Raw genomic sequence first — 12,138 nt, forward strand, 5'->3', positions numbered from 1 at the left:
CTCAGTGTTCTCATCTGTAAAGTGGGAACACTCGTTCTACCTGCACTTGTTAGCTCAGTGGGCTCTTGTGAGGATAAAACGAAGCCTGGATGGGAAAAAAAAGTGTAACGGTTCTATAAAAACATTTTTTTTTTTTTTTTTAAGGGAGGGATAATTATTCTTTCAGCACCCTCATTTCTCTTTGGGGTCAAGACACCAGCATGGAAGCAATGCAGTGGAGTAATTAAAGCGATGCAATATTGGCACAGGAAAGGACAAATGGAATCATGTAGCAAAAGAGACACCAGAAACAGTGAATACGTGGAAGGTTATGATAAAGGTGGAGCCTTAAGTCAGTGGTGAAAAGATGAACTATTTAAAAGCTGGCATTGAGACAATCGGAGAGCCATTAAAAAATGAAAGACAGTTCAAACTCATCTCACACCCCTCACAAACATGAACTCCAAGTGGAACAAGAGGTTAAATATAAAATGTAAGCCTCTCAAAGTTTTAGAAGAATCTTTTTATAATTTAGGGGAATCTTTTTATAATATTGGGATGGACAAGGTCTTCGTAAATAAGACGCAGATCCCAGGAGGGTGTGAAAAGGAAGAGTGGCAGATGTGGCTACATAAGAATCGAAAGCTTCTGCAAGGAGCCAGAGCATCAGTGAGCAGAGGAAAGCAAGAAGTGTGAGGGCCTCTCACTTCCATGAGTGACCCTGGGGGCGAGGGGACAGGCAGAAGCCTGGCCAGCTGGCAGGGCCGAGTACTCACTGTTGAGTCCCTCCTTGTTCACGATGGAGCTGCTGCCCAGGGCCTGGTAGTACTGCTGGTTGCTCATGAGGGTGTGCATGCCCAGGATAGCTGCGGGGAACAGGGATGGGCCCGTGACTCTCCTCTCTCAGACAAGAAAAGCCTCTTGGGGACAGATGCTCCACACCCCAGGAATTTTTCCTCACAGAAATAGCAAGAAACACTTGCGTGAAAACTTAAATATTTATATTATTTGTACTCTTGTCTCTTTTTACATGACTCTCAAGTCCCCATCCCTAGCCTAGACTTTTCTAGTCTACCTCAGACTCCTAGATATCCCCCTGCCCCAGTGTCCCATTGGTACTGCCAACCTAACCTGGCCAAAACAGAGTCATCAATTTTCCCAGCAATGACCTCTTCCTTTGGATCACCTTCCATCTTGTCATCCGGCCTCTCCCTTGGGGTGAAACCTTAGGCACACGGCACCTCCTCCTCCTACCCAGCCCTCACCTTCCTAAACAGTGCATTCAATCTCTGCAGTGTCACTCAGATTGGTCCCACCTTCTGTCTCATCACCTCTATGCTGGTAGAGACCATCATTTCTTGGCTGAACAATCACAGCTACATAGTCACTGGTGTCCTGACCTCTCTCGTCTTCGCCCCTGACTCCCAGTATTTGGCAAAGAATAGGCAGAAAGATCTTCCTGGAAATGCAAATCTGGTCACATCTGTCCTGTGCTCAGTCACTCTTTCATTCATTCATTTTGAACTACATTTACTGAGTGCCCACATCGTGCGCTCGGCTCTGGGGGGGACAGCAGAGAATAAAAAAGACAGGGTCTCTGTCCATGTAGCTTACAGTCTGCTCGGGGAGGAAGACTTTAAGAAAGTAACCATACAATTACAAATATAAGCACAGAGTATGGTAAGTGTTGTAAAGGCAAAGCTCTGTGTGTCCTGGGTGGAATGACAGAGGGAATTGGGATGGGAAGTAAGTGTTGGCCAAGTTAAGAGAAAACCAGTACCAGTTGCCATCGAGTCAATCCCAACTCATGGCGACCCCATATGTGTCACAATCAAACTGTGCTCCACAGGGTTTTATTTTTAACTTATTTCTTTGTGTTGTTGTTGCAAATATACACAGCAGAACATAAACCAATTCAACCGTTTCTACGTGTACAATTCAGTGACATTGATTATATTCTTCAAGTTGTGCAACCCTCCTCACCTTCCTTTTCTGAGCTGTTCCTCCCTCATTAACATAAACTCACTGTTCTCTAAGGTTCCTATCTTTCAAGTTAACTGCTGTCAATTTGATCCCATATAGATAGTTCTTAAAAGAGCACAATGCTCAAGGCAGACATTCTTTTTTTTATTGTGCTTTAAGTGAAAGTTTACAAATCAAGTCAGTCTCTCATACAAAATTTTATATACACCTTGCTATATACTCTTAGTTGCTCTCCCTCTGATAAGACAGTACACTCCTTCTCTCTACTCTATTTTCGTGTCCATTCGGCCAACTTATGACCCCTTCTGCCCTCTCATCTCCTCTCCGGACAGGAGCTGCCTACATAGTCTCATGTGTTTACTTGATCTGAGAAGCTCACTCTTCACCGGTATCATTTTCTATCCCATAGTCCGGTCCAATCCCTGTCTGAAGAGTTGGCTTTGGGAATGGTTTCTGTCTCGGGCTAACAGAAGGCCTGGGGACCACTACTTCTGGGGTCCTCCCAGTCTCAGTCAGACCATTGAGTCTGGTCTTTTTACGAGAATTTGAGGTCTGCATCCCACTGCACTCCTGTGTCCTCAGGGGTTTCAAGGCGGACATTCTTTACTGTGTCGTTAAGCGCTGTCAAGTCGGTTCCGACTCACAGCAACCCTAGGTACAGCAGAAAGAAACACTGCCCAGTCCTGTGCCATCCTTACAATCATTGTTATGTTTGAATCCGTTGTTGCAGCCACTGTGTCAATCCACCTCGTTGAGGGTCTTCCTCTTTTTCGATGACCCTCTACTTTACCAAGCATGATGTCCTTCTCCAGGGGCTGGTCCCTCCTGCTAACATGTCCAAGGTACGGTACGTGAGACAAAGTTTCACCATCCTTGCTTTTAAGGAGAATTGGACTGTACTTCTTCCAAGACAGATTTGCTCATTCTTCTGGAAGTCTGTTCAATATTCTTTGCCAGCACCATAATTCAAAGGCATCATTTCTTCTTTGGTCTTCCTTATTCATTGTCCAGCTTTTGCATGCATACGAGGTGATTGAAAATGCCATGGCTTGGGTCCTCAAAGTGACATCTTTGCTTTTTAACACTTGAAAGAGGTCTTTTGCAGCAGATTTGCCAAAAGTAATACATCGTTTGATTTTTTTTAATTTTTTTAAAATAATTTTTATTGTGCTTTAAGTGAAGTTTATAAGTCAAGTCAGTCTGTCACATATAAGCTTATATACACCTTACTCTGTACTCCTACTTACTCTCCCCCTAATGAGTCAGCCCGCTCCCTCCTTCCAGTCTCTCCTTTCGTGACGGTTTTGCCAGTTTCTAACCCTCTCTACCCTCCCACCTCCCCTCCAGACAGGAGACGCCAACACAGTCTCAAGTGTCCACCTGATACAAGTAGCTCACTCTTCATCGGCATCTCTCTCCAACCCACTGTCCAGTCCCTTCCATGTCTGATGAGTTGTCTTCGGGGATTCGTTTGATTTCTTGATTGCTGCTTCCAAGGACATTGATTGTGGATCCAAGGAAAGTGAAATCCTTGACAACTTCAATATATTCTCTCTTTAAAAAAAAAAAAAAAAGTTTTTTTTTTTTTAGTATGAGTCAGAATCGACTCGACAGCAGTGGGTTTGGTTTTTTTGGGTATCATGATGTTGCTTATTGGTCCAGTTGTATTTTTATTTTCTTTATGTTGAGATGTAACCCATACTGCAGGCAGTAGCCTTTGATCTTCCTCAGTAAGAGTTTCAAGTCTTCTTTGCTTTCAAGTCTTCAAGCGAGGTTGTGTCATCTGCATATTGCAGGCTGTTAATGAGTCTTCTTCCAATCTTAATGTCTTGTTCTTCTTCATATAGTCTAGCATCTTGGATTATTTGCTCAGCATGCAGATTGAATAAGTGTGCTGAACAGATAAAACCCTGATGCACACCTTTCCTGATTTTAAACCATGCAGTATCCCTTGTTCTGTTTGAACGACTGCCTCTCGGTCTAAGTATAGGTTCCTCAGGAGCACAATTAAGTGCTCTAGAATTTCCAATCTTCACAATGTTATCCATGATTTGTTATGATCCACCCAATCGAATGTTTTTGCATAGCCAATAAAATACAGGTAAACATCTTTCTGGTGTTCTCTGCTTTCAGCCAAGATCCATCTGACGTTATCAATGATATCCCTTGTTCCACATCCTCTTCTGAATCTGGCTTGAATTTCTGGCAGTTCCCTATCGATGTACTGCTGCTACTGTTTTTGAATTATCTTCAGCAAAATTTTACTTTCGGGTGATATTAATGATATCGTTTGGTAATTTCTGCATTCTGTTGGATCACCTTTCTTTGGAAAGGACACAAATACAGATCTTTTCCAGTTGGTTGGCCAGGTAGCTGTCTTCCAAATTTCTTGTCATAGACGAGTGAGCACTTCTGGCCCTGCATCCAGTTGTTGAAATATCTCAGTTGGTATTTTGTCAATTCCTGGAGCCTTGTTTTTCACCAATGCCCTCAGTGCAGCTTGGACTTCTTCTTCAATCCCTTCAGTTCTTGATCATATGCTACCCCCTGAAGTGATTGAACACCAACCAATTCTTTTTAGTACAATGACTCTGTATTCCTTCCATCTTCTTTTGATGTTTTCTGTGTCGTTCAATATTTTGCTATAAAAAAATAGAATCCTTCAATATTGCAACTCAAATTTTTTCGTCAGCTCTTTCAGCTTGAGAAATGCCAAGCATTTGGTTTTCTAACTCCAGGTCTTTACGCATTTCATTAAAATACTTTGTCTTCCCGTGCTGCCCTTTGAAATCCTCCGTTCAGCTCTTTTACTTCATTATTTCTTCCATTTGCTTGAGTTACTCTACATTCAAGAGCAAGTTTCAGAGTCTCTTCTGACATCCATTTTGGTCTTTTCTTTCTTTCCTGTCTTTTCAATGACCTTTTGCTTTCTTCATGTATGATGTCATCCCATAACTCCTCTGGTGTTTGATCATTAGTGTTCAATGCGTCAAATCTACTCTTGAGGTGGTCTCCAAATTCAGGTGGGATATACTCAAGGTCGTACTTTGGCTCTCGTGGACTTGTTTTAATTTTCTTCAGCTTCAACTTGAGCTTGCATATGAACAATTGATGGTATGTTCCGCAGTCGGCCCCTGACCTTGTTCTAATTGGTGATATTGAGCTTTTCCATTGTCTCTTTCCACAGATGTAGTCGATTTGGTTTTAAGAAGAATTCAGGGGATATTTTTGGTTTAACATTTAAAGATTATTCACTCCATAGGATTTTCAATGGCTGATTTTTCAGAAGTAGATCACTAGGTCTTTCTTCCAAGGTGCCTCTGGGTGGACTAGAACCTCCAAACTTTCAGTTAGCAGCCAAGTGCATTAGCCATTTGCACCACCAGGGACACCAGGTTAAGAGAAGGGAGGAAGAATGCTCCAGGCAGAGTGAATGGTGAGTGCAAAGCCCTGAGCGAGGAAGGAGCACTGGGAGAAACAGGGAAGAAGAATAAAAATGAAGTTGGCAATGTGGTGAAAATAACAATGACCACACCACCCACCTACTGAGTCCTTGCTATGGTCCACAAATTATGCTTTACATCAGTGACATAGATTGAACTATGTCTCCCGAAAACATGTGTCAACTTGGTTAGGCCATGGTTCCCAGTACTGTGTGGTTGTTCTCCATTTCGAGATTGTCCTATGTGTTATAAATCATAATCTCTGCCTGTGGTTAAAGCGGATTAGGGTGGGATGTAACACCCTTGCTCAGGGCACATCCCGGATCCAACGTAAAGGGATTTTCCTTGGGGTGTGGCCTGCACTACCTTTATCTTACAAGAGATAAAAGGAAAGGGAAGTAAGCAGAGAGTTGGGGACATCATACCATCAAGAAAGCAGTGTGGGGAAGAGAGTCCATCCTTTGGACCTGGGGTTCCTGCATGGAGAAGCTCCTGGTCCAGGGAAAGATTGATGACAAAGACCTTCCTCCAGAGCTGACAGAGAAAGCCTTCTCCTGGAGCTAATACCCTGAATTTGGACTTCTAGCCTACTAGACTGTGAGAAAATAAATTTCTCTTTGTTGAAGCTACCCACTTTTATTTCTGTTATAGCAGCACTAGATGACTAAGACAATCAGCTATTTTCAGTTTGGCTGCACACTGGAATCACCTGGTAATTTTCAAAGCTCCAGATGCCCAGGCCTACTACAGATCAATTGAATCAGAATCTCTGGGGGTGGGGCCCAAGCATCTGCATTATTTTAAAGCTCTCAGGTGGTTTCAATGTACAGTTGAGGCTGAGTACTGGTGCCTTACATTAACGTCCTCAACCCTCCCAACAATTCTCTAGAATGAATTTTATTCAACTAGGCAAGGCGGGACCCTACAGGGTCTGCTAGATTGAGGTAAGGAGTTCAAATTTTTTTTTCCCAGGTACAGCCTGGGAAACCACTGAAGGCTTGAGGAGGGAGTGGAAGGTCTGACTGGGATTCTGAGAACATTACTCTGGCAGTGTGTGAAGAACTGACTACACAGGGGAGACGTGGACCTGAGGGATCCAAAGGGCTATTATAGCCATCCAGAGACAGTGGTCTCTGATGGCCAAGTTCAAACTCCAGAGCCTGACTTCCAGAGCCTCCCTGAGCTGGCCTTGCCTCGATAGACAGCCTGGCCTCTTGCCCACACCCTCTCTGCTCCAGCTGCACAGTCACTGCTCAGTACCGTCTCCTGCTTCTGCCGGTGCTGGCCCCTATGCTGGCAATTCTCTCTGCATTTGCAGTGCCCACTGCTGAAACAGCCCCCATTGGGGTTGCCAGATGCGGGCATTGGTGCTTCAGTGGTAGAATCGTCTTCCATACGAGAGATTTGGGTTCCATTCCCAGGCAAAGCACCTCATGTGCAGCCAATACCTGTCTGTCAGCGGACACTTGTGTGTTTGTATGATACTGAACAGGTTTCAGTGGAGCTCCCAGGCTAAGACAGACTAGGAAGGCCTGGTGATCTGCTTCCAAAAATCAGTCACTCAAAACCCTCTTGATCACAATGGCTCCATTGTGCATGGGCTCGACGTGAGTCGAAGCTGGCTCCATGGCAGCTAACAACAATAGGATTGCTAGAGTTAGCAAATAAAAATATAGGATGCCCAGCTGAATTTGGATTTCAGATAAACAATGAATATTTGTTTTAGTACAGATATGTCCCAAATATTGAGTGGAACATATTTATCTTAAAAATTATTTGTTGTATATCTGAAATTTAAATCCTATATTTTATGTAACATCCCTACCTCCATCCTATAGGACTTTGAGTAACCCTTCCTCCTCCAGGGAGTCTTCCTGGATTCCTCTCTCTCAGCTCTCCCTCTTGGTTCTCTCACAACACTTGGTGTTTGCTACAGCACGTAGTCTACAGGATATTAGAGACGCCTGGATACGCATCTGCTTCCTGTACTGGTCTGTGAGCTTCTGGAGATCAAGGAAGAATAGTTTATCTGTCTCCTCCGCCTTTCCTATAATACAGTCGGTATTTGGTAAATATTTCGTGATGGTTTTTTAAACCCCCATTTTATTAGACATGGCTCCCAGTTAGAGAAACAGCATGAGAGCCCTGGATAAGGAGTCAGGAGACCCAAGTTCCAGTCCTGACTATGCCCCTGACACTACTGTGACCTTGGGCAAGGCCCCTTCCGTCTTTGGGTACCACTTCTGTACAATGTGTGCCTTTGGTACAATGAGGGAGTTAGACCAGATCTGTGGTTCTCAGTCATGGCTGCATATATGAGTCACCTGGAGAGCTTTAAACATCAATGCCCAGGCTCCATCCAGGACCAACCAATCAGAATCTCTGGAGATACTATTTTTAATGTCCTTGGATGATTCTGCTGCTCAGTGGGAGCTGAGAACCACTGACAAGATGATCTCGAAGTCCCTTCTGTTTCTCATATTCTAAGAGTCTTCTCTGCTAAAATTAGCCTTGCTCGTTCATCACTAAGTAGAAATGGTTAGGAGAGATACATCTCCATTATTGTGAGTTCTCTGGGTTTTAACTTAGGCTGTGTCTACGTGGGCAATAGGAGCTGAGGCCTGAGTCAGCAGCAGGTGAATCAGATCACTGTGAGTCACCTCCTGGAACCAGCTCCTCCAGCTCCCACAGAGGGGGCAGCTCGTGGTGATTCTGGGCTGTGGCTTGGTTTTCAGGGAAAACAAGGTTTGGAAAGGTTGCTGGGAATCATGTGAAAATCAGCCTCATATGGCTGGCTGGTCTTGCCATCTGTATAAAGAGATGGAAGATGCAATTGGTGCTCAGATGCCAGCTTCCTGGAATAATCTAGAAAGGAGGGCAGAGGCAAGGAGGCCACAAGGAACTGCCAGGGGGCAAAAAGGAAGGAGACTTGGGCTCTAGCCTGAGCATTGGTATTACTTTTGTGAATAACCTTGTACAAGTACTTTCCCTTTATCGGCCTCAGTTTTCTCACCCGGAAAATGGAATGTGTTTGAATGCAGATCTCTTACATTTGCATACAACTTAGCTGCACAACAATTTCTCTTTTTATCCCCTTTGATTTTTCCAATAAGCATCTAGGGCAGGTGTTGATGACCCTGGCTTGTACAGCACACTTAAGAGAGAAATGGTTTGCCAAAGACCATTAAGTGAGGACTCCCCGTCTTCTAAGTTAGTAATTGTGCTTACTTACTAATCTGTAGTGCACACTTTCACATGAAATTGTGCACTACAGATTAGTAAGTAAGCACAGTCAAGCCTGTGCCTACCTTGTCTATTGCAAGCCCATGCACACCATGTTTACCAGTTAATCCACTCTTTAGTGGAGAATTTCACCCATTCATCCGCACAATAGGTCACTAGCAGCTCTAAAGCTTTAGAACTTCCCTTTGACTTTGAAATTCTAAAGGCAGATAACATATATTTTAGGAGGAAATATATGTCAATAGCAGGCCTAAGAAGAAATAAAAACCATTTCGCAGCTTAGAAGAAATTAGGGTTGCAAAAAGGAAGGAAGAAAGAAAGAAGGAAACATAGCAAGGAAGGGAAGAAGGGGCCAAGCTAAATTTCCATTGGTGAGCAAATGCCTGGCAGTCTGAAGCTAGTGTTACCTTGGCCAGGCCTAGGCACCAAATAACAACTTTCCCTTTGCTTGGCTTTATACACCCACGTCACCAGGAGTGGGTGATGGGAGAAACAGCACATTGACACAGCCTGCTGCTTCATTCCTTGTAGACACTAACAAGGCTGAATTTAGCGCGAGCGAACTTGATAGAAAAAAAAAAGTCTACATCTTCCCCAAAACTCAAAAAGGGCTATTTTTGAGCTCTGAAAAAGAACATCACGTTCTCTTTCCAGTCTCTGCCTTGGCAGTATTCGTGTAGTTTGTAATTCCATTTAGCAGGCAGAGATAACGGCACTCATCCCCAGCTTCTCCAGCTGCCAGTGGCCTGGGCTGGCTCGGAGCATACACAGATGGCAGGCAGGAAGGTGTTTTTCCTGCCTCCTTTTTTTTTTAGAAAGGTGGGAGGAGCTGGCTCCAGCCCAGGACTTGAGTGCAGCTGAACACTTCCGGATAAGCCAGGCCCTGACCCTCTCAGAATCCCTAGACAGGTGCCTAAGAACATGAGAAGAAACCAGAAGCCAGAGTTGGCCTGGCTAAGACCCTAAAGGTATCTCCTCAGGTAGCCGCACGCGGGGGAGGGGAGGTGTCAACTGCCCTTGGGGATGGGCCGGGAGATGCCTCTTCTGAAGGACAACCCCACTCCGGCCCCTTCCCCTATTCCCTTTCTGGGCATCTGCCCCACTTGAAGGGTCCCTAAAGATAAGTCAGGATCACATCCCTCGGTGGGAAGGGGGGGCAGGGATAATTCTGAGTGCTTGCAGCTGACGCCCTGCAGGCCTCCCAGGCTACAACCCAAGGCCACAGGCCGAGAACTTAGTGCTGTCAGGGTCCTATGCATTCTGCCCTCACCCTGTGGGGACACTCTTTAGGTTGGAATTTACATTTCTTGTCTGTCCTCTCCATGAAATCCTGGGCCCCCAGGAGAGGACTGGATCTGATTCATTCCTGTACCTAGTAGGAGTTCCATTATGTACGCTGAATGAATGAATGCATGCAAGAACGAATGATACACAAACAAGAAAGCAAATGAACAAATGAAAGTTTGCAGGCCTTGCCTGACCTGTGTCCACACCTGCCCCTAGGTATCCACCTCCATGTTCCTACCATGGGCACAGACCAAACCTGCAGAGCAAGCCGCTCAAAGGGGCCGGCCTCCTCCCCAGTTCTGAGCCTGGGCGCCGGTGGCTTCCTTGCTTGGGACTTTTCTCCTCTATACTTCCTTTCACTCACCTCTGCTCTTCCTCCTCTAGATTCGGCTTCCATACCCTTCCCTCATCTCCCCCGGCCCCAGCACCTAAACCAAACCTCCCGATTATTACACCTGTCCTTTTTCCTGTATAGCATTCACTCTCATTTGTCAGGTAATAGCTGCCTGATTATTTGTTTAACGTTTGGCTCCATGAGGGCTGTTTTCTGACCATTCCTTCTCAGAGCCTAGTCCAGAGCCTGGCACACAAGAAGAAGGCACTAGATATATTGTTGTTGAATGTAGGAAGGAGTGAATAAGCCAAGGCAACCTTAATGAATATGCTTTACCTGGTGGTTGGGTCAGGCAGACCAGGGATGACCTGGCAGGCCCCACGTCCCCCTGTCCCTACTTCTCTTTCTCTAAGGAATCATCTACACTCACAGGCCCTGTGGGTGGTAGACTTGCCACACACAGCACGGCCAACCCGAAGCCCGCTTCCAGCTCATGTGGCCAGCGAATCACCCCCCATCACCAGCACCGCCAAACTGGGGGTTGCAAGTTTAGAGATTGCCCCTGGGAGCTTGCTACCCTCACTAGGTCTCTGCTCCAGTCTGTTTCTGCTTTCTCCAGCACGCGGTTCAGAAAGCCTGGCATCATCTTGGCCTCTGGTTCAGCACCAGCAGCAGCTGGTCTCTGGTGGACCGGGTCTCCGCTGCTCTGCCTGAGCCCTCAGGCTCACCCTGGGGCCTAAGCACCATCACTCTTCTTCCCAAACCTCTGCTCTCATCAGCTCCCTCCCCACACTCCCCTAGTCCCAGGTTTTACCTCCGTTCTTACTGTGGCCTGCCCTCCCCTCCAGATGATTTCCTTTGACTTGGCCAAGCACCCTCTTAGCCCAACCTCTGGGCTCACTGGGCCCTTCTCCACCCTGTAGGGCTTTGTTCAGGTTACACTTGCAATGACACTGGAAGTCTGTCCTGGAACGATGCTGACTGGGTTCATACCTCCTGAGTAGGTTATTCAACCTCATAAAATTAAAAACCAAACCAGTTGCCATCAACTAGATTCTAACTCATGACGCCCCCTGTGTTTCAGAGTAGAACTATACTCCACTCAGTGGCTGTGACCTTTCAGTAGATCATCAGGCCTTTCTTCTGAGCTGCCTCTGAATGGATTCGAACCACCAACCTTTCAGTTAGTAGCCCAGTACATTAACTGTGCCACCCAGGGACTCCTATTCAACCTCATGGTGCCTGGTTTCTCCAACCATAATACGGGGACAATAATAAAACCTACTTCATAGTATTTTTGAGGGTAATAAATACAAAAACGTATTCAAAGCCACTCACTTAGCACCTGGGAAGTCGTTGGTGGTCAACAAATGCTCAATCCCTCCCTCCCCAGAGACACTGCCACCTTTGAAATGGCTGATATAAAATGGCAGGCACTCAAGGTTAGCCAGTTAACCTTAGCGTAGCCTTACAGCTACCCCTCTCCTTTCTGGACATCGGAAGGGTATGGTAACATGAACAGATAATAATTAATCATGCCAACAAAAATAAAGAGCAATTGCTTCAAGAAAGCAAGACAGGAACTTAGCACAATATTGCAGTGCTATTTTGGCACAGGAACTGGCAGGAGCTGGTGGGTCTGACAGCAGGGCCATTTGATAATCCCTCTGAGCCGCCTAATGAGGGGATGACGTCATGCAGGGTCATCAGAGGAGAAAGTCCTGGATGAAAACAACTCCAGAGTGAGTCAACGTGGAGATGCTGGATGAAGGCATCACCTACCTACTTGCTTCACAGAGTAACCTGGAGTCCAGGGGCTTCCCCACCTCAGGGAAATGGTTCGGTGAAATATATGGGTATAAATGTAGG

The 12,138-nt window shown here is 45.6% G+C and overlaps 1 protein-coding gene across 1 annotated transcript in view; it reads right to left on the bottom strand.

Annotated features, from left to right (window-relative positions):
- TMOD1 (tropomodulin 1) overlaps nt 1–12,138 on the bottom strand; it is an 84,516-nt gene that overhangs the window by 25,531 nt on the left and 46,847 nt on the right. Inside the window, exon 5 of the mRNA XM_064291704.1 lies at nt 756–845. Coding sequence (XP_064147774.1) covers nt 756–845 — 90 coding nt within the window. The remainder of the gene's footprint in view (nt 1–755; nt 846–12,138) is intronic.

The sequence above is a fragment of the Loxodonta africana genome, chromosome 9, assembly GCF_030014295.1.
Source record: "Loxodonta africana isolate mLoxAfr1 chromosome 9, mLoxAfr1.hap2, whole genome shotgun sequence".
NCBI lineage: Eukaryota > Metazoa > Chordata > Mammalia > Proboscidea > Elephantidae > Loxodonta > Loxodonta africana.